This window comes from Symphalangus syndactylus, chromosome 13 (assembly GCF_028878055.3).
Source record: "Symphalangus syndactylus isolate Jambi chromosome 13, NHGRI_mSymSyn1-v2.1_pri, whole genome shotgun sequence".
Taxonomy (NCBI): Eukaryota; Metazoa; Chordata; class Mammalia; order Primates; family Hylobatidae; genus Symphalangus; species Symphalangus syndactylus.
This window is the reverse complement of record NC_072435.2, coordinates 43516753-43538946: the sequence shown is the minus strand read 5'-3', so window position 1 is coordinate 43538946 and position 22194 is coordinate 43516753. Positions and strand designations below refer to the sequence as shown.

The following is a 22194-nucleotide window of genomic DNA, read 5'->3' as shown; positions in this document are numbered from 1 at the left end:
ACTAAAAATACAAAATAACCAGGCATGGTGGCGCATGCCTGTAATCCCAGCTACTAGGGAGGCTGAGGCAGGAGAATTGCTTGAACCCAGGAGGCGGAGGTTGCGGTGAGCCAAGATTCCAAGATTGCATCATTGCACTCCAGCCTGGGTAACAAGAGTGACACTCCGTCTCAAAAAAATAAATAAATAAATAATGGCAGAGGCTGGGGGTGGTGGCTCATGCCTGTAATTCCAGCACTTTGGGAGGCCAAGTCAGGTGGATCACTTGAGGTCAGGAGTTCGAGACCAGCTTGGCCAACATGGCAGAACCCCATCTCTACTAAAAATACAAAAAGTAGCTAGGCGTGGTGGCAGGCATCTGTAGTCTCAGCTACTCAGGAGGCTGAGGCAGGAGAATCACTTCAACTCAGGAGGCAGAGGTTGCACTGAGCCGAGATTACACCACTGCACTCCAGCCTGGGCGCAGAGAGAAATTTCCTCTCAAAAAAAAAAAAAAAAAGTAATGGCAGAAACTGCAATTACTTTTGCACCAACCAATATATATAAATACATTATATATTTAAAAATATCAAATAAAATATAGGCCCGGTGCAGTGGCTCACGCCTGTAATCCCAGCACTTTGGGAGGCCAAGTCAGACAGATCACCTGAGGTCAGGAGTTTGAGACCAGCCTGGCCAACATGGCAAAACCCTGTCTCTACTAAAAGTACAAAAATAAGCCAGGCATGGTGGCGGGCGCCTATAATCCCAGCTACTCAGGGGGCTGAGGCAGGAGAATCGCTTGAATTTGGGAGGCGGAGGTTGCAGTGAGCCAAGATCATGCCACTGCACTCCAGCCTGGGCAACAAGAGCAAGACTCCATAGCAAAAAAAAAAAAAATTAATTAATTAATTAAATAAAACAAAATAAAATAAATATATATATATACTAAGTGTGTGTGTGTGTGTGTGTGTGTGTGTATTTTTAAATAGAGATGGGATCTCGCTATGTTGACCAGGCTGGTCTCAAACTCCTGGCCTCAAGCAATCCTCCCATCTCAGCCTCCCAAAGTACTAGGATTGCAGGCATGAGCCACTGAACCCATCCCACCATTTGTAATTTTAAAGGGAAGAGCAACAAACTTTCAGTTTGCAGGGCTGGGACTCTTTGCAGCTACAAAATTTAGAGAGGACATCAATCTATTATTATCCACATTTTACAGCTGGGGAAATCAATGCTAAGAGAGGAAATTCATTTGCCGAGGGGCGCACCACCCCGGCCTCCAATGTGCAATTCATGCAATTGTGATTTCCCACCTGGTCCCAAACTGACCCTAAAGTTTGCAGGCCAGAACAGTGCTAAGTCAGCTTAGTCAAATAAGTCAGGCAAAGGTCGTGTCTTTGCACCTGGAGTCCTGGCCAGGCTGGTAGGTCCTTCTTCCTGGGACAAGTTCACCCTCAGACTTTTCAGCAAGATCATCTCCCACAGCTTGTTAATTGGTTCTTGGTTCTAAGTGATTTTTTTGTTTATTTGTTTAAGAGATGGGGTCCCACTCTATGACCCAGGCTTGAGTGCAGTGGCACAATCATAGCTCGCTGCAGCCTCAAACTCCTGGGCTCAGGTGAACCTCCTGCCTCAGCCTCCCAAGTAGCTGGGACCACAGGCACATACCACTATGCCTGGCTCTAAGTGGCTTTAATGGGGTCCTTCTGAGGGATGTTGGAGTGAGGGCCTGGGGGGAGTTCCCCAGGCCTTCTGGGAGGCCTGGGCTCTGGCCTTGACCTCGCCTACTGTCTGGCCCTGCTGAAAAAAAAAAAAAAAAAAAAAAAAACATGGAAATGGCAGACCTAACAGAATCTGGACTGTGGTCAGGATGTGGCTGAAGAAGCCACAAGAAAAACATGCAGTCCCCTTTCAGTGCTCATGCCCAGCAGTTGGGCGCCGATAATGGGCCTGATTTCCTGTAGGAAGCCCTGGCTCTCTTGGCCACATGGACAGCAGGTCCGTGCAGCCTGAGTGCTTCCCCCACCCCAGTGTCCAACACCCCCCGCACCCGCCCCATCCCAGGGTTTTTCCAGGGATGTCTCCCAGGACCGTTGCGTTTAGCACATCCCAAATGGAGCCAACTATCTTTCCTCAAAGAAAAATCCCCGCTAGGCCAGGCACAGTGGCTCACGCCTGTAATCCCAGCACTTTGGGAGGCAAGAGGCGGGCAGATCACTTGAGGTCAGGAGTTCAAGACTAGCCTGGTTAACATGGTGAAACCCCGTCTCTACTAAAAATACAAAAAAATTAGCCAGGAGTGGCGGGGCGCAGTGGCTCACGCCTGTAATCCCAGCACTTTGGGAGGCCGAGGCAGGTGGATCATCTGAGATCGGGAGTTTGAGACCAGCCTGACCAACATGGAGAAACCTAAACCTCTCTACTAAAAATACAAAATTAGCTGGGCATGGTGGCACATGCCTGTAATCCCAGCTATTCAGGCTGAGGCAGGATAATCGCTTGAACCCGGGAGGCAAAGGTTGCGGTGAGCCAAGATCAGGCCAGTGCACTCCAGCCTAGGCAACAAGAGCAAAACTCGGTCTCAAAAAAAAAAAAAAAAAAAAAAAAAATTAGCCTGGCGTGGTGGCCACACCTGTAGTCCCAGCTACTGGCAAGGCTGAGGTGGGTGAATCAGTTGAATCTGGGAGGTAGAGGCTGCAATGAGCCGAGATCGCGCTACTGCACTTTGCACTCCAGCCTGGGCGACAGAACAAGACCCTGTCTCAAAAAAGAAAAAAAGAAAGAAAAGAAAAGAGAAGAGAAAAGAAAAAGAAAAAGAAAAAAAAGAAAGATCCTCACTATATGTCCATGTTCAAGCATTATCTTCCCATCTATCTGCCCTGAGCCACAGGCCTGGCAGGTGGCATGCGCATCCATTGAGCACCTACTAGATACCAAAGCACTTTACTGGCATCTCCTCCCTGGCCTCTCCTGGAGAGGCTGGCCCTGTTATTCCCCTTTGCAGATGAAGAAACAGGCTCAGAGAGTTTACTTGGTATCCTGGAGTCCCAGGAGCACTTTTTCTGGAAGTAGGAGCTTGTTTCCTGCGGGTGCCAGGACAGAGACCAACATTGTTTGTTGGCTGGGTTGGTCTCCCAGTTTTCAGCTGGATCCAGTCTCACCTGCTGCTCACACACCCTCCATGGCTCCCATAATTCCCTCAGTGGGGACAGGGGCACTGGATGAAGCACTGCTCATCACCACAGAGACACCTGAACACAAAACCCAGTCCCTAGCGTCAGACCCAGGCCCCGCCCTCACCCCACCACTCAACTGTGCATCCCCAGTTTCCCCAGGTGGAGACTCAACCAATGATGATGGCCTCCACCTCTTCAGATCATGGTACAGATCAATACAGGCTGGCATGGCCTAGGCACTCAGTAACACACAGCAGAGACACAGGGACTCAAGATGGAGTGTCCCAAACAGCCATAGCTGGCTGGCACTCAGTTGGGAAGGGCCCAAGGGCTTTTAAAGCAGGGTGAAAAAAAAGCCCACCTCCTTTCTGGGAAACTGAAACTGAAAGCCTAATTAATCCTCTGCCTGTAGGTGCCTCATGCAAGAGCTGCTGGTCAGAGCACTTCCTGGAACTTGCTATTGGTCAGGATGGTTCCTATGCTAATAAAGGGGTGGCTCATAGAAGATTCCAGCACCCTCCCCTAACTCCAGGCCAGACTCCTTTCAGCTAGAAGGGAGATCTGAATGGCACCTACTTTGTATGACTATTGCAGAGGGCCCATGGATGACATTTGGAAGAAAGACGGGGATAAGCGCTGTAAGCTTCTGCTGGGGATAGGAATTCTGGTGCTCCTGATCATAGTGAGTCTGGGGGTGCCCCTGATTATCTTCACCATCAAGGCCAACAGCGAGGCCTGCCGGGACGGCCTTCGGGCAGTGATGGAGTGTCGCAATGTCACCCATCTCCTGCAACAAGAGCTGACCGAGGCCCAGAAGGGCTTTCAGGATGCGGAGGCCCAGGCTGCCACCTGCAACCAGACTGTGGTAAGCTCCTCAACTCCTTTGAATGGCCTAGTACTAGGGGGTTGGGGGGACAAGAATCTCTCCCCAGAAATCTGACACAGGGTGGGTCTCCAGGGAGATGCAGGGGAGGTCCTGAAACTGTTCCTGGGCCCCCACATCAAGGGATCTAGGTTCCCCTACCAGGGTTTGGGGGCCTCTAACCCAGTCCAGGGCACTGGTGTAGGGGCAGGGTGTTAAAACTCTCCAGATCCCCCAAATCGGGGACCTCAGTATCCCCCTGGGACTTAGGTGAATTTATAAATTCTTTCCAGGGCACTGGTGTCGGGGGCCTTGAAACTTCTCGTGGGCACCAGTCCTGGGGGAGTAGAAATCCCTATTCAGTGGGCGACAGAGCGAGACTCCGTCTCAAAAAAAAAAAAAAAAAGAAATCCCTATTCAGGGTTGAAGGGGGACCTCACCAGACCCTGAAAAAGGGGGCTTTTGAAATTTTCACTTCATCCCTAAGAAACTGAAATATTCACCTGGGTCCTGATATGTGGGATCTTGAAACTTTTGCTGGGCACGTCACTTGGGCTGGGAAATCCCGCTGCGTTCTGGATTGGGGAGGGCCTCTAACTTTTCTTGGGCCATTGCTCAGGCAATCTGGAAATGTATACTAAAGTTTGGTTATCGATAGCCTCCAAGTTTCCACTTGGGGGGGGCCTCAAAACTCCCATTTTGAGGACCCACACGCTTATGGGTGGCCCTGGGAGAGTGTGTGGTTGTGGCTGTTCTTTAAGGTTGGAGACCATGGTGCAGAGAGGGTTGGAAGAAAATCTGAAAGGGATTTGCACTTAAGCCCCTCTGTCCCCAGGACCTAGGGAGAAGGCCCAGGTCCCAGGGGCGGCAGCCAAACTCCCCAGGCCAGAACCCCAGATTCTGACTCTTCTTAGATGGCCCTAATGGCTTCCCTGGATGCAGAGAAGGCCCAAGGACAAAAGAAAGTGGAGGAGCTTGAGGGTGAGAAAGGGAGAAGGGAGAGGGCTGGGGAGGCATGAGTCAGGTATGGAAGAGGGGGTGGGGCAGGGAGACCAGGGCTGGAGGTTGGGGTAAGGGGGAGGTCCTGTCCCAGAGTGGGGCAGGGCCCCAGCATGGCCACGTGCTGACCCGCCCCCTGATTCTGTCCTCCCACCCCACCAGGAGAGATCACTACATTGAACCACAAGCTTCAGGACGCGTCTGCGGAGGTGGAGCGACTGAGGTCAGAGATAACCTTCCCCGCTACCCTCCACCCGCCACACTCCTCTCACCCCCACCTCCCCAGCCCAAGACCCAGGATCTCCTTTGCTCCCCAAATCCCCATTGCCCCACGGGATAAGGTTTGAGTGCCACAAAAGGACAACTTAGCCCCTAGGGTCACAGAGCCATGGGTGGCCGCTGTCCATTCCCTCCCCAGTGACTTGGATTGGGGCGGTGCGGGGGGAACTCCCGGGGGCGATGGGCTTACAGGGAGGGCGGCACGAGCCAGGACGAGCAGATGCCTGATTTGCCCCCATCTGTACCGCAGAAGAGAAAACCAGGTCTTAAGCGTGAGAATCGCGGACAAGAAGTACTCCGCCAGCTCCCAGGACTCCAGCCCTGCTGCGGCGCCACAGATCCTGATTCTGCTGCTGGGCCTCAGCGCTCTGCTGCTGTGAGATCCCAGGAAGCTGGTCAGTGAGGAGGGGGCGGCCCCGGGAGGGAGAAGAAAGCTGGGGAAGGGGGGCGGGGAAGCAGAGGCTCAGAAGTCTAGAGAGAGGCTGCAGGGGAAGGGACTGGGCGCAGAGGTGAAGTGCCTTGGGGAAGGAGGGAGAATACAGTGAGAAGAGTGCCCTGGATCGGGGGCGGGCTTATAGCTGTATGGGGCGGGGCTATCAATGGGGGCGGGTCTATCGATGGAGAGGGGAGGGGCTTATGGATGGGTGGGGCGGGTTTAGCGATGGGGGCGGGGCTTTGGGCGGGGCCAGTGTCTGCTGCCTCCAGCCTGCGCTGAGTCCCTCTTCTGGTCCTTTAGGCACGTCTTGGAAGGTCCGGTTCCTGCTCAGCTTTTTGCTTGAACATTCCCTTGATCTCATCAGTTCTGAGAGGGTCATGGGGCAGGCAGCACGGTTACTGGGGAGGGCACGGGGTAGCCATAGAAGGGTCTCTGGAGCAGGTCTGGAGGGGCCATGGGGCAGTCCTGAGTGTGGGGACACAGTCGGGTTGACCCAGGGCTGTCTCCCTCCAGAGCCAGGCAGGGAATGAGTCCCCCCTCTTGTCTCCCACCCTGAGATGGGCATGGGGTGCGGTGGGGGGGCATGTGCTGCCTGTTGTTACGGGTTTTTTTTTGCGGGGGGGGTGTTTTTTCTGGGGTCTTTGAGCTCCAAAAAATAAACACTTCCTTTGAGGGAGAGCACACCTTACTCTCGAGTTCCTGGAGTGTCATTGTGTTAGTCCCCAAGCGTCGGGGTCGCCCCTGCAGGTGAGAGTGGACCCCCCATTGACGACAACACCTCCCTTCCCTGCTCCAGGACCTTTTCAGGAGCCCACGGAGTTCGGGGAGACACCACCCCAGTTCCTCCCAGCCCTCGTCTCTGCTGGGATCAACATAAGAACTGTGCACCCTCATCAGGGCTCACCGTTTCCCAGGTGTTGTATTCTCATCTCCTCCCTAGAGCCTCTCTTGATTCCTTGGGATCCAGTGAGGAAACTGAGGCTGTAACTGAGAGTAACCTTGTCTTGCTTCCCCTCCCGCCTGGAGAAAATGCTGGGCTGGGATTTAAACTGCGATCTGTACACACACACAGGCCATGCATTGTCAGAATGTTTCCTCCTCCTTCATCCCCCAAACTCTCTCTCTCTCTCTTTTTTTTTTTTTTTTTTTTTGAGACGGAGTTTCGCTCTTGTTTCTCAGGCTGGAGTGCGATGGCGCAGTCTCGGCTCTCTGCAACCTCCGCCTCCCGGGTTCAAGCGATTCTCCTGCCTCAGCCTCCCGAGTAGCTGGGACTACAGGCATGCACCACCATGCCTGGGTAATTTTGTATTTTTAGTAGAGGCAGGGTTTCTCCATGTTGGTCAGGCTAGTCTCGAACTCCCGACCTCAGGTGAGCTGCCCGCCTCGGCCTCCCAAGGTGCTGAGATTACAGGCATGAGCCACCACTCCCGGCTCTTTTTTTGTTTGTTTGTTTGTTTTTGAGACAGAGTTTCGCTCTGTCACCCAGGCTGGAGTAGAGTGGCACAATCTTGGCTCACTGCAACTTCTGCCTTCTGGGTTCAAGTGATTCTCCTGCCTCAGCCTCCCGAGTAGCTGGGATTACAGTACTACATCACCACACCTGGCTAATTTTTGTATTTTTAGTTTTTTAGTGGAGACGGGTTTCATCATGTTGGCCAGGCTGGCCTCAAACTCCTGACCTCAAGGGATCTACCCACCTCAGGCTCCTAAAGTGCTGGGATTACAGGCATGAGCCATCACACCTGGCCCGATTCCCCAAACTCTTATTCATTCTGCAGTACCCAGCTCTGGGAACCACTCCCCCAGAGAGTCTCTCTGCTTCTCCACAATTGAGGGCTGCAATCCCAACGGACCCTTCACCTACCTTCTTCGATCCTCGAAGATGCCATAGTCCCTTCCTTCTCTGTTATCTTACTTCCTCCAAGTTCTCCCGGAATCCCGGCCATTGTTTTTGCAACTGCAATTCCTGTTTGTGGTAATGGGACCAGAAGTCCCTTGTCCCAGATTTCTGTACTATCCTAAGGTCCCACAGTCCCCGGCCCAGATGGTCGGTGGGATTTAAAAAAAACAAAAAACAAAAACCCTCTGGCCAGGCACAGTGGCTCACGCCTGTAATCTCAGCACTTTGGGAGGCCGAGGTGGGTGGATCACTTGAGCTCAGTTCAAGACCAACCTGGCCAACATGGTGAAACCCCATTTCTACTAAAAATACAAAAAAAATGGCCGGGTGTGGTGGTTCATGCCTGTAATCCCAGCACTTTGGGAGGCCGAGGTTGGTGGATCACGAGGTCAAGAGATCCAGACCATCCTGGCTAACACGGTGAAACCCTGTCTCTACTAAAAATAAAAAAAATTAGCCCGGTGTGGTGGCATGCGCCTGTAGTCCCAGTTACTCAGGAGGCTGAGGCACGAGAATTGCTGAACCCAAGAGGTGAATGTTGCAGTGAGCCGAGATTGTGCCATTGCACTCCTGCCTGGGCGACAGAGCGAGACTCCATCTCAAAAAAAAAAATAATAATAATTAGCTGGGGGTGGTGGTTCGTGCCTATAGTCCCAGCTACAGAGGAGGCAGAGGCAGGAAAATCGCTTGAACCCAGGAGGTGGAGGTTGCAGTGAGCTGAGATCACGCCACTGCACTCTAGCCTGGGTGACAGAGCAAGAGTCTGTCTCAAAAAAATAAAAATAAATAAAACCAGGTCTCCACCTCCATGGTTCCTACTGCTCTCCCAGGGAAGGGTCCCCAAATACCTCCCCTGCCACAGACCCCCCTGGTCCTCTTGCCCCCTCACTTCCCCTTGCTCACCACCTCCACCTTTCTTGATCCCAAGCTCCTTTTTGCCTCAAGGCCTTTGCCCAAGCTCTGCCTGCTGCCTGGAGCACCCGTTCCTCACTCCCAAGGTCTAGGACAGGGTCTCAGCCTCAGCAGCATTGGTGGTTTGGGCTGGATGGTTCTCTGGGTGGGGACCATCCTGTGCATTGTAGGATTTTGTTTTTGTTTTTAGTTTTGGGGTTTTTTTTGTTTGTTTGTTTGTTTGAGATGGAGTCTCACAGGCTGGAGTGCAGTGGCGCGATTTCAGCTCACTGCAAACTCCACTTCCCGGGTTCAAGCGATTATCCTGCCTCAGCCTCCCGAGTAGCTGGGATTACAGGCACCCGCCATCATGTCCAGCTAATTTTTGTATTTTTAGTAGAGACGGTGTTTCACCATGTTGTTCAGGCTGGTCTTGAACTCCTGACCTGAAGAAATCCACCCGCCTCGGCCTCCCAAAGTGCTGGAATTACAGACAATGTGCCCAACTGCATTGTAAGATGTTAAACGGCATCCCTGGCCCCCACCCATAGATGCAAGTAACACCCTCCCAAGTTGTGACAATTAAAAATGTTTCCAGGCTGGGCATGGTGGCTCATGCCTATAATCCCAGCACTTTGGGAGGTCGAAGGAGGAGGATTGCTTCAGCCCAGGAGGTCAAGACCAGCCTGGGCAACACAGGGAGACCTCCGTCTCTACAAAAAATTTAATAAATAGCTGGGCATGGTGGGCCTGTAGTCACAGCTACTTGGGAGGCTGAGGCAGGAGGATCGCTTGAGCCTGGGGTGTCAAGGCTGCAGTGAGCCGAGATGATGCAACTGCACTCCAGCCTGGGCAACAGAGCCAGACTCTGTCTCAAAAGAAAAAAAAAGTCTCTATATGTTGCTAAGTGTCCCCAGGAGCAGGGTGGGACCTCACTTCTGTGGCCCTGTGTAGGGTCCAGCCCCACAGGGTCGGTGGGTCTCTCCCCGTGTGCGGCGACGAGAGAGTGTAGAAATAAAGGCACAAGACAAACAGATAAAAGAAAAGGCAGCTGGGCCCGGGGGACCACTACCACCAATGCGCGGAGACCGGTAGTGGCCCCGGATGTCTGGCTGCGCTATTTATTGGATACAAAGCAAAAGGGGCAGGGTAGAGTGTGAGTCATCTCCAATGATAGGTAAGGTCACGTGGGTCACGTGTCCACTGGACAGGGGGCCCTTCCCTGCCTGGCAGCCGAGGCAGAGAGAGAGGAGCCAAAGAGAAAGACAGCTTACGCCATTATTTCTGCATATCAGAAATTTACTACTGCTATTTAGAAGGCAGAGCCAGGTGTACAGGATGGAACATGAAGGCGGACTAGGAGTGTGACCACTGAAGCACAGCATCACAGGGAGATGGTTAGGCCTCCGAATAACTGTGGGCAAGCCTGACTGATGTCAGGCCCTCCACAAGAGGTGAAGGAGCAGAGTCTTCTCTAAACTCCCCCGGGGAAAAAGAGACTCCCTTTCCCAGTCTGCTAAGTAGCGGGTGTTGTTCCTTGACACTTATGCTACCGCTAGACCACGGTCCGCCTGGCAATGGGCATCTTCCCAGATGCTGGCGTCACTGCTAGACCAAGGAGCCCTTCTGGTGGCCCTGTCTGGGCATAACAGAAGTCTCGCACTCTTGTCTTCTGGTCACACCTCACTATGTCCCCTCAGCTCCTATCTCTGTATGGCCTGGTTTTTCCTAGGTTATGATTATAGAGCGAGGATTATTATAATATTGGAATAAAGAGCGAATAAAGAGTAATTGCTACAAACCAATGATTAATGATATTCATATATAATCATATCTAAGATCTATATCTGGTATAACCATTCTTGTTTTATATTTTATTATACTGGAATAGCTCGTGTCCTCAGTCTCTTGCCGTGGCGCCTGGGTGGCTTGCCGCCCACAGCCCTGGCTTGCAAAAAAGCTAAAGCCGCTTTGCAACTACTAAGCTATTTCATCCCTACCAACAGTCCCGGTGAGGCCTCAGGTAATTACTGGACTTTTTCAGGGGTTTTTGTTTTTTTTGTGGTTTGTTTGTTTGTTTTTTGAGATGGAGTCTTGCTCTGTTGCCCAGGCTGGAGTGCAATGGTGCAATCTCAGCTCATTGCAACCTCTGCCTCCTGGGTTCAAGTGATTCTCCTGCCTTAGCCTCCCAAGTAGCTGGGATTACAGGCATGCACCACCACACCCAGCTAATTTTTATATTTTTTAGTAGCGAAGGGGTTTCACCATGTTGGCCAGGCTGGTCTCGAACTCCTGACCTCAGGTGATCCACCCGCCTCAGCCTCCCAATGTGCTGGGATTACAGGCGTGAGCCACCATGTCTGGCCTTGTTCAGGGTTTTCTTTTGTTTTTGAGATGGAGTCTCGTTCTGTCGCCCAGGCTGGAGTACAGTGGCGCAATCTCGGCTCACTGCAAGCTCCGCCTCCTGGGTTCACGCCATTCTCCTGCCTCAGCCTCCCGAATAGCTGGGACTACAGGCGCCCACCACCACACCCGGCTGATTTTTTTGTATTTTTATTAGAGACGGGGTGTCACTGTGTTAGCCAGGATGGTCTCGATCTCCTGACCTCGTGATCCGCCCGTCTCAGCCTCCCAAAGTGCTGGGATTACAGGTGTGAGCCACCATGCCTGGCCTTGTTAATTACCCAAAGCTGGTTGGGCAATTAACCCTCCACATTCTGTGGATTTCCTTTTGCCCAGGAAACAAACGCTCCCCACGTGACCTCCTCCACTCACCACTCCCAACTTGGGCCATGGAAAGGTCCCCAGACTATGCTGCTGCTCCACCCATCCCCACCCCTACTCACACTCCCTCCCTCACTCTCCCCCCACAACTCCCACCCCCATCCTGCCTGGGCTGTATTTTGCTGATAAGATTCGCCCAATATCGTAGATTCAACTCCCAATCCCCTCACACGATGGCCTGGGTGTAAATTTCCCTACTTCCTAAATTGTCCCATCTTCCCTCCCTATTTTGTCCTTTTCCTGAGAGACCTGACTCCAAGGCTGTGACCCACCCAGGGGTTGAGAAGCTGATGGCTGTGGGGTTCTGCAGACCCCAGTGGGAATTTGGCAGTGACCAGCCGCTGCTGAGTGTCCCTGCTCTGGGACTCGACCTCTCTGAGCTCTGGTTTCTTTTCTTTCCTTTTTTTTTTTTTTTTTTTTTTTGGAGACAGGGCCTCTCTCTGTCACCCAGGCTTAAGTGCAGTGGCGCGACCTTGGATCACTGCAGCCTTAACCCCCTGGGCTCCAGCAATCCTCACACCTCAGCCTCTTGAGTAGCTGGGAACACAGGCATGCACCACCATGCCCAGCAAAATTTTTTTTTTTTTTTAATAATAAAGACAGGATCTCACTATGTTGGCCAGGTTGATCTTGAATGCTTGGCCTTAAGCAATCCTCCTGCCTTGGCCTCCCAAAGTGCCAGGATTACAAGCGTGAGTGAGCCACCATGCCAGACACAGCTCATTTCTTTTTTTTTCTTTTCTTTTCTTTTTCTTTTTTTTTTTTTTGAGATAGAGTTTCACTCTTGTCACCCAGGCTAGAGTGCAATGGCGTGATCTCGGCTCACTGCAACCTCCCCCTCTTGGGTTCAAGCAATTCTCTTGCCGCAGCCTCCCCAGTAGCTGGGATTGCAGATACCCACCACCACACCCGGCTAATTTTTTTTTTCTTTTTGAGACAGAGTCTCGCTTTGTTGCCCAGGCTGTTGTGCAGTGGCACGATCTTGGCTCAGCCTCCCAAGTAGCTGGGACTACAGATGCCCACCACCATGCCCGGCTAATTTTTGTATTTTTGTATTTTTAGTAGAGATGGGGTTTCACCATGTTTGCCAGGCTGGTCTCAAACTCCAGACATCGTGATCTACCCTCCTTGGCCTCCCAAAGTGCTGGGATTACAGGCATGAGCCATTGCGCTGGCCAATTTTTGCATTTTTAGTAGAGATGGGGTTTCATCATGTTGGCCAGGCTGGTCACAAACTCCTGACCTCAGGTGATCCACCTGCCTCGGCCTCCCAAAGTTCTAGGATTACAGGCATGAGCCACCATGCCCGGCCCTAATTTTTTTTATATTTTGTAGAGATGGAGTCTCACCATGTTGACCAGGCTGTTCTCAAACTCCTGGGCTCAACTGATCCTCCCACCTTAGTCTCCCAAAGTGCTTGGGTTACAGAAGTGAGCCACCACGCCAAGCCTGGTTAAAAGAGTTTTTTCCAGGGCAAAATGTGTGGGCAGAGTCTATCCAGGGCCACAAGGACACAAGAGAATGAGGATGAGTGCCTCTTATGCAGGGAAAAGTGTGGATCATTTGTTTGTTTGTTTATTTGAGACGGAGCCTTGCTCTTGTCACCCAGGCTGGAGTGCAATGCCAGGTTGGAGTGCAATGGCACGATCTCGACTCACTGCAACCTCTGCCTCCCAGGTTCAAGCGATTCTCCGTCTCAGTCTCCGGAGTAGCTGGGATTACAGGCGCCCGCCATCACGCCCGGCTAATTTTTGTATTTTTCGTAGAGACAGGGCTTCGATATGTTGGTCAGGCTGGCCTCGAACTCCTGGCCTCGTGATCCGCCCGCCTCAGCCTCCCAAAGTGCTGGGATTACAGGCATGAATCAGCTCGCCCGGCCTAAATCGCTTATAAAGCCACAAACAGAGGTGCTGAACAGAAATACATTTCCCATGCAAAGGCTAGCATACAGATAGGAGATTAGATTGGCTACTATTGACTGTGTCCTAAGGGGGTTGCTTACACATTCTATTGTAAAGAGGTGAAAGTCACAAGGGTCTCTATCTCCAACAACATTTAGTCTATGCTTGAATGAAGACTAGGAAGTCTAGTTAATGTGGGATATCTCCACACAAAGAAAGGCCAGGGGTTGGGAATGGGGTGGCTCAGTGGCTCACAGTGGTGGTAATCCCAGCATTTAGGGAGGCCCAGGTGGGGGCATCGCTTGAGCCCAGGAGGTCAAGGCTGCAGTGAGCCGTGATGGCACCACTGAACTCCAGCCTGGGTGACAGAGTGAGACCCGGTCTCAAAAAAAAAAGAAAAGAAAAGAAAAGAAAAAATAAAGAGGCCAGGCGTGGTGGCTCACCCCTGTAATCCCAGCACTTTGGGAGGCCAAGGTGGACAGATCACTTGGGACCATGAGTTCGAGACCAGCTTGGCCAACATAGTGAAAGCCTGTGTCTACTAAAAATACAAAAGTTAGCTAGGTGTCTTGGCAGGTGCTTGTAATCTCAGCTACGTGGGAGGCTGAGGCAGGAGAATCTCTTGAACCCAGAAGGCAGAGGTTGCAGTGGGCTGAGATCGTGACATTGCACTCCAGCCTTGGCAACAAAACTAGACTCCATCTCAAAAAAAAAATTAGCTAGGAGTGGTGGCAGGCGCCTGCAATCCCAGCTACTCAGGAGGCTGAGGCAGGAGAATTGCTTGAACCCAGGAGGCAGAGGTTGCAGTGAGCCGACATTGCACTCCAGCCTGGGCGACAGAGCAAGACTCCATCTCAAAAAAAAAGAAAGAAAGAAAGAAAGAATGAATGAATGAATGAATGAATGAATGAATAAAAGAAAAGAAAAGAAAAGAAAGAAAGAAAGGTTGATTCAGTTTTTCCAGGGCTTAACTATTACCCCTTGACATAATAAATCTGGAAGGTCCTAAAATTTTATTTTTTTTTCACATGCCTAAATTCTGGACCCACCAAAAAGAAAACAATTACTTCTGATTCTTTGAGTTTTCATTAACTGAACTCATATCACAGGCAGAAAGACTAAAGTCTATCAACATACCTGAATGGACTTTTTTTTGTTTTTTGAGACATGGTCTTACTCTGTTGCCCAGGTGGGAGTGCAGTGGTGGGATCTCCGCTCACTGCAGCCTCCACTTCCTGGACTCAAGCGATCCTTCTGCCTCAGCCTCCCGAGTAGTTGGGACTACAGGTGCACACCACCACATCAGGCTCATTTTTTAAATTTTTTGTAGCGATGGGTTCTCACTGTGTTACCCAGGCTGGTCTGAAACTCCCGGGCTCAAGTGATCCTCCCACCTCCGCCTCATTTCTCATATTAATCTTCCTTTTGTGAGTTGATTGTTCAAGGAAACTTCAGAGGGTGAAGGGGAAGATCACCCAGTTTGATGGGAAAGGCGGGGGTGAGGGGCAGAATCAGTCACACACATAAATATATAATTACTTTTTTTTTTTTTTTTTTTTTTGAGACAGAGTCTCACTCTGTCACCCAGGCTGGAGTGCAGTGGCACGAGCTCTGCTCACTGCAACCTCCGCCTCCCGGGTTCAAGAGAGTCTTCTGCCTCACCCTCCTGAGTAGCTGGGATTACAGGCGCCAGCCACCACATCTGGCTAATTTTTTTTTTTTTTTTTTTAAGACGGAGTCTTGCTCTTGTCGCTCAGGCTGGAGTGCAATGGCACGACTTCAGCTCACTTCAACCTCCCCCTCCTGGGTTGAACCCATTCTCCTGCCTCAGCCTCCCAAGTAGCTGGGATTACAGGCGCCCGCCACCACGCCCGACTAATTTTTGTATTTTTAGTAGAGATGGGGTTTCACCATGTTGGCTAGGTTGGTCTCGAACTCCCGACCTCAGGTGATCCACCCGCCTCGGCATCCCAAAGTGCTGGGATTACAGACGTGACCCATTGCGCCTGGCCTACAATTATCTTTTTAATGTCAGGGCCCTAGGAGCTGATCAAAAGGAGGTAGTGTTGAAGAGGGGGACTTTCTGCAGGAGGAGACCTGTTAGCAGAACAGCAATTAGCCAGGCAGAGGGGAAGGTGTAAAGGCCCTGCGGTGGGAATGCGCTTGGTGGAAGAGCCCTGGGGAGGCCACAGGAAGGAGTGGAAAGGAAATGACCTTAAAGGTGTGATCAGGTCCTTGTAGGTGTAAGGAGGGAGAGAAGGGGCAGGGGGAGATAGAGAAGAAGAAATAGGAAGAGGAGGGAGGAGGGGGAGGAGGGGGAGTAGGAGGAAGAAGGGGGAGGAGGGGGAGTAGGAGGAAGAAGGGGAGGGGAGAACGGGTTGTATTCTAAGAGGGAAGGGGAGCCAGAGCCCAATTGTAATCGCGTTGTAAGATCGCCCCCTGGCGGCCCAGTGGCGAGCAGGCGGGAAGACGGGGCCGGTCCACCCTGTTGTCTATCCTCGGGTCCTCTTCACAGCCGGTGTGGCAGCCTAAGCTCCGCCAACCGTAAGTCAGTGGAGTATCCTCCCATCTCCCAACGCGGTTACCCCATCAACAGAATGAGAACCACAGGCTGGATGCGGTGGCTCACGCCTTTAATCCCAGCACTTTGGGAGGCTGAGGCAGGAGGATCACTTGAGCGCAGGAGTTCAAGACCAGCCTGGGCAAATAGCGAGACCCTGTCTCAAAAAAAAAAACAAACAAAAAATTAAAATTAGCCGGGTGCAGTGGTCCACGCCTGTAATCTCAGCACTTTGGGAAGCCGAGGTGGGCAGGTCATTTGAGGTCAGGAGTTCGAGACCAGCCTGGCCAACATGGTGAAACCCCGTCTCTGCTAAAAATACACAAATTAGCTGGGCGTGATGGCAGGCGCCTGTAATTCCAGCTACTCAGGAGGCTGAGGCAGGAGAATCGCTTCAACCAGAGACAGAGGTTTCAGTGAGCCGAGATTGTGCCATTGCACTCCAGCTTGGGTGACACACATACACAAAATTAAGATTAAAAAAATACTGGAAACGACATATCCCCAAATGATAGCCAAGCACTTCGTTTGCAGATGTGGTCTTTGGCGCTTCCTACAGATGTGCCAGCTTGATTCCTACCAAGCCCTACCAAGCAAGAGTTAATACTCTCCCCATTTCACAGAGGGGGAAATTGAGGCACAGGGGGCAAAACGTGGGATGCAGGAACCTAGAACCCCTACTCCTTTCTTGGGCTTGATGGGATGGACCAGCCCCTGGAGGGGGTCCAACCCCTCCCAACGGGCTGGGAAGCCACGGCCAGGCTGGGCGGAACCGTGGGTGTCCCTGGCGCCCCAAGGTGCCAATTAAATATTCGTGGCCGTCTGGGGCCAGAGCTGTGCACCGCGGCATGGCCGAGCCGGGACCGGAGCCCGGGCGTGCCTGGCGGGTGCTCGCCCTATGCGGGGTGGCCGTGTTCCTGGCTGCGGCAGCAGCCGGCGGGGCCCTGGTAGCCTGGAATCTGGCCGCCTCGGCTGCTCGGGGACCTCGCTGCCCGGAGCCAGGGGCCAATGCCACGGCGCCGCCCGGGGACCCGCCGCCTGGGGTCGACGATCTGCGGCGCCGGCTGGCAGAGGCTGCCGAGCGGGAGGAGGCCCTAGCCAGGCAGCTGGACCAGGCGGAAAGTATCCGGCACGAGTTGGAGAAGGCATTAAAGGCCTGTGAAGGCCGCCAGGTAGGTGGGCCGGGTGGAGGGGGAGCTCGGGAATCCAGAATGTTGAGATAAGAGAGGGCCTGCCCACACATCCCCAAGGTTCCCTCCCTGTGCCTCGGTTTCCCCAGTTCCTCGAATTGAGAAGGCATTGAGAATAGCGCCCTAATGCCTTCCAACCCTTAGATGTCAGCTCACCATGGAGTCTACCTTCTGATCAGAAAGGTGGATCACCTGAGGTCAGGAGTTCGAGACCAGCCTGGCCAATATGGTGAAACCCTGTCTCTACTAAAAATACAAAAATTAGTTTGGCATGATGGTGAACGCCTGTAATTCCAGCTCCTCAGGAGGCTGACTTAGGAGAATCGCTTGAACCTGGGAGGTGGAGGTTGCAGTGAGCTGAGATCGCGCCACTGCACTCCACTGCAGCCTGGGCGACAGAGTGAGACTCCATCTGAAAAAAAAAAAAAAAAAAAAAGTTTCACTGTCCTTTGCTATTTGCCAGGTAAACGGTGTCTGGAGAAACCCCAGACCACCCGAGGCCCTCCTCCATGTGCCCACTCGGCCCCACTCCAGCCAGTTTCCAGCAGCCCTATTTTGAGAGAGGGACATACATGTCACCTGTAATTAGGAGGCTAAAGTTGGCCTCTTGGGGGAGGTACCTGCTAGGTCCTCTTTTCCTCTGACTAACCCTTCAGACTTTTTCTTAACCCTTTCCAGCCCTGAGCCTGACAAAAGAACTGTCCTCAAAATCCCAGCCATTTCCATTTATGGAGTGACTACTGTATACCTCTGTGCACACCCCCCATTCCACCCCAACCTCCCAGCCCAGCCAAGGTAGTGCAGCATCTGAATATTAAAAATCAAAATGGGGCCGGGGGCGGTGGCTCACGCCTGTAATCCTAGCACTTTCGGAAGCCAGGGCGAGTGTATCAGTTGAGGTCAAGAGTTTGAGACCAGCCTGGCCAACGTGGTGAAAACCCGTCTCTACTAAAAATACAAAAATTAGCCGGGTGTAATGGTGCATGCTTGTAATCCCAGGCGGAGGTTGCAGTGAGCTGAGATCCTGCCACTGCACTCCCGCCTGGGCGACAGAGCAAGACCCCATCTCAAAATAAATAAATAAAATCCAGACAAACCCCTACCCCTTTTCTGCCCCCTGGACCAAGAGAAGGGACTGGGGCAGTCGAGGTTAAGAGGAGCCTACTCCAAGTTCAAGTTCTGGCTCTGCCCCCTTGCTGTAAGATGCACTGAGGAAGCCGGACCAGTCATTTTGCAGAATGTCCTACAGAGGCAAATGACACGTACCCCAGAAATTCAATCATTGTCAACCATCAAATTGCCCTGTGTTGGTTTTTGTTGTTGCTGGTTTTGTTTTGTTTTGTTTTGAAACGGAGTCATGCTCTGTTGCCCAGGCTGGAATGCAGTGGCACGATAGCTCACTACAACCTCCACCTCCCAGCTTCAAGCGATTCTCCTGTCTCAGCCTCCCGAGGAGCTGGGATTACAGGCACCCACCACCACACAGGGCTAATTTTTCTTTTTTTTTTTTTTTTAAGTAGAGATGGGTTTTCACCATGTTGGTCAGGCTAGTTTCGAATTCCTGGCCTCGAGTGATCCGCCTGCCTCCGCCTCCCAAAATGCTGAGATTACAGGCGTGAGCCACGACGCCCGGCTCACTGTGTTGGCTTGAAATCCCATCAGCGAGTCCCATATGGAGCTGAAAGTGGAACTTGAATCTGACCGCGGAGCTAAGCACTCTCTACTTTCTGGTGGCTTAGGGTTGGTGGCGTTGGACCTGGGCAGAGATCTCCCTCCAGGCAGGCAGCTGTCACCACTCGGTGCCCCAGGCTTCAGAAGCCACTTCTGCATTTTACAACTACAAGGCCCCAAAGGACATTCCACACAAAGCTCAGGGCACAGGGTCGCAGGTGGCTTCTCATTGTCCCCAAAAGGGCCAGGCCGAATCATTCCTCCTCTCCTCTGCCTACACCCCCTCCCACTTCCCCTCCACTCCTCAGAGCCGGCTTCAGACCCAACTAACGACACTGAAGATTGAGATGGACGAAGCCAAGGCACAGGGGACCCAGATGGGGGCTGAAAACGGGGCGCTGACAGGTGCGTTGGGGTGTAAGGGAGTGGGCAGGGATAGAGGTGGGAGGAGCCTAGGTGAATCCTAGTTATCCAAACAAGCACAGTTGCAAACGTAATGCAAATAACACAGAAATAAACGCAAAAACTTATGAAACGAATGCAAACAACATGCAGAGGCCATGCAAATGTCACAAAAACAACGCAAATGCCACAAAACATGCAAACTCCTTGTAAACGACTCACAAAAGCAATGCAAACCTATGAAAAGCTATGCAAATGGCACGTGGAAGCCATGCAATGGTACACACAAATTTAATTCAAATAAAGGAAAGCGTGCAAACGGCATGCAGACTATCAACTTGGATTCCGGCGTGCGTGGGGCGGGTGGGCGCGGGGGTCTCCAGCCTGACCCCGCCCCCTGCGCCCGCAGAGGCCCTGGCGCGCTGGGAGGTGGCGGCCACGGAGTCTGCGCGGCGGCTGGACCAGGCTCTGCGGCGCGCAGGCGTGGCGGAGGCCGAGGGCGAAGCCTGTGCGGCCCGGGAGGCGGCGCTGCGCGAACGCTTGTGAGTGAGGGGCTGGCCCGAGGGCGGGGTCGCATGGACGGGGAGGGCGCGACCAATGCTTGCGCAGGGCTACATTCTTTTAGCCAATCATTACTTTGGGCGTGGATTGTGGGCGGGGTATTGTTGATTTAATAGGGGGATCCTGGAATTGGAACGTAAGGATGGAGAGGACAGTGGACTCTCTTGGGATTCCAGGCTGGGGCGGGCATTCTAGAAACTTGGGTCCCCACGATCCAGCGTCGGTGGGAGCCCCGAGAGGGACGGGGAACGGAAAAGAAGGGAGCAAGGAAAAGGGAGTATCGAGGGAGAGGCTGGTGGTCTGGAGACAGAGCTTCTGGGGATGTAGCTGGGAGTCTCTAGGGAGGCGTCCCGGGAATGGCTGGGGGTCGAGAACGGATGCCGGATCCTGGGGAGCGGGAAACCCTGGGAGATGGGGATCTCTGGGGATGGAGTTCCCAGCAAAGGGACGCTCTGGCGGATGAGGGCTGGCGATGTCTGGGGACAGGGGTCCAGAGGCTGACAGCCCCCTTCCCCCTTCCCGGCAGTAACGCCCTGGAAGCCGAGATGAGCCCCCAGCGCAGAGTGCCCCGGCCGCGTCCCCGCTCGGGGTCCCGACCCCGGGCCAGCTCTCGCTCGCGCTCTCGCTCCGGGCCCTCCGGGGGCTGCCGGCGGCCGGCGCGGCGCGCACGAGGGTGAGTCGGCCCCCTGCCGGAAGGGGGAGTCGGCCTGGAGGACACACATGGTGGGGGTCTGCGGGGACGTGTATAGAGGCACCCCCACGCTGGATGAGACGCTCAGCTTTAGACCCTGGAGACGTGCTGAATGGAAACTGCACAGACAGGAGCCTCAGCCCTCTCTCCCCCACCATGTAAAGTGCTTATTCTACAGACAGGGAAACTGAGGCCCAAGTGATCATGCAGTGAGCTAGTGCTTAGCTGGGATTTGAAGTCCCCTCTAACAACAATGTTGCCGTCATCCGATAGATATGAAGACTGGAGGTCTAGCCCTGGCTCAGGAGTAACCGGAAAGGGTCACTTTCCCTCTTTGGGTTTTAGTTTACCCTATCTGTAAAATGGGTGATTGGACTCATGATGAGGAGCTGATTTGACAACAAAAGCTGACAAAGGTGGCACAATAGGAAAACCGCAAATCCCTAACCCTGTGAGAAGGGTACAAAACTCCCAGATGGAATTTAAACAAAAAGAACCAAGTAACATGTTTGTTTTGGTTTGGTTTTGAGATAGAGTTTTGCTCTTGTTGCCCAGGCTGGAGTGCAGTGGCACAATTTGGGTTCCTGCAACCTCCACCTCCCAGGTTCAAGCAATTCTTCTGCCTCAGCCTCCCAGGTAGCTGGGATTTACAGGTCCCCACCACTACGCCCAGCTAATTTTTGTATTTTTAGTAGAGATGGGGTTACACCATGTTGGCCAGGCTGGTCTCGAACTCCTGAGCTTAGGTGATCTGCCCACCTCGGCCTCCCAAAGTGCTGGGATTACAGGCGTGAGCCACCGCTCCCGGCCCATGTTTTTAACCTACACTGCAACAAAGGTGACTTATGCCTGAGACGGAGCAATGGTTCAATATTCCCAAGTCTGTTAATTGCTATACTAATAGATCAAATGAGGAAATGTATAAATTGTGGGGAAACAAACACATCAGAATCAGTGCCAAGGTGAGGACGTCCACTGTCAAGTAGTTTTTTTCTGGGAGTACTAGCCAATGCAATTACACAAGAAAAATAAAAGCTACAACTAAAAGGAAGAGAATCTATAGGTTGAATCACAAGAAAGTGCTGTTTATATGGGTCAAAAATCATTGAAATATGGACAATTTTATATTGCTCAATTTCACATGAATGTATTAGTGGGTTTTCTTGTTTTTCTAACCTTTAAACATTTTTAGCTTGTTATCTAAATTTAACCTTTATATTTGGCATAACTTCAGACTTACAGAAAATTTGGTAGATTAATCTCCAACTCCTTAACAACACAAAGGTTATAGGCACCAGTTCTCCATGCAGTTGAAAATTCACACATAACTTTGACTCCTCCAAACTCAAGGCTGGCCAGGTGTGGTGGCTCACACCTATAATCCCAACATTTTGGGAGGCCATGGCAAGAGGATCACTTGAGCCCAGGAGTTCAAGACCAGCCTGGGCACCATAGCAAGAACCTGTCTCTACAAATAATATCAATAATTAGGTGAGCATGATGACATGCATCTGTAGCCCCAGCTACTTGGGAGGCTGAGGCGGGAGGATCACTTGAGCCCAGGACGTCAAGTTTGCAGTGAGCCATGATCACACCACTGCACTTCAGTCCTCTGAGTGACGGAGCAAGACCCTGTCTCAAAAATTAAACATGAAAAATTAAAGCTAGAAAAAAATTATTAAGAAAATCATGCTGGTCACAGTGGTTCATGCCTGTAAGCCCAATACTTTGGGAGGCTAAGGCGGGAGGATCTCTTGAGCCCTGAAGTTCAAGACCAGTCTGGGCAACATGGGGAGACCCTGTCTCTACAAATAATTGTTTCAAAATTCTTTGGGAGGCTGAGGCGGGTGGATCACTTGAGCTCAGGTGTTTGAGACCAGCCTGGGCAACATGGTGAAACCCATTCTCT

The 22194-nt window shown here is 52.2% G+C and overlaps 2 protein-coding genes across 3 annotated transcripts; both read left to right on the top strand.

The window, feature by feature from the left end:
* Positions 1 to 3559: 3559 nt before the first annotated feature.
* BST2 (bone marrow stromal cell antigen 2) lies at positions 3560 to 8094 on the top strand. Of its 2 annotated transcripts, none has more exons than XM_055239340.2 (5): positions 3560 to 4023; positions 4935 to 5001; positions 5182 to 5242; positions 5549 to 5693; positions 6035 to 6422. In XM_055239340.2, exons 1-4 carry the CDS (start codon positions 3724 to 3726, stop codon positions 5676 to 5678), a joined length of 558 nt encoding a protein of 185 aa, XP_055095315.1. In that variant the 5' UTR covers positions 3560 to 3723; the 3' UTR covers positions 5679 to 5693; positions 6035 to 6422. The 2 variants fall into 2 exon arrangements, with proteins under 2 accessions (XP_055095315.1, XP_055095317.1); XM_055239342.2 differs by lacking the exon at positions 6035 to 6422 and adding an exon at positions 6531 to 8094 and having other exon boundaries at positions 3654 to 4023.
* An 8185-nt stretch (positions 8095 to 16279) lies between these two features.
* On the top strand, positions 16280 to 21544 carry CCDC194 (coiled-coil domain containing 194). Its single transcript, XM_055239338.2, has 5 exons — positions 16280 to 16942; positions 18940 to 19036; positions 19443 to 19575; positions 20121 to 20267; positions 21520 to 21544. The coding sequence occupies exons 1-5, from the start codon at positions 16619 to 16621 to the stop codon at positions 21542 to 21544; spliced, it is 726 nt and encodes a 241-aa protein (XP_055095313.1). The 5' UTR covers positions 16280 to 16618.
* The last annotated feature ends 650 nt before the right edge of the window (positions 21545 to 22194 follow it).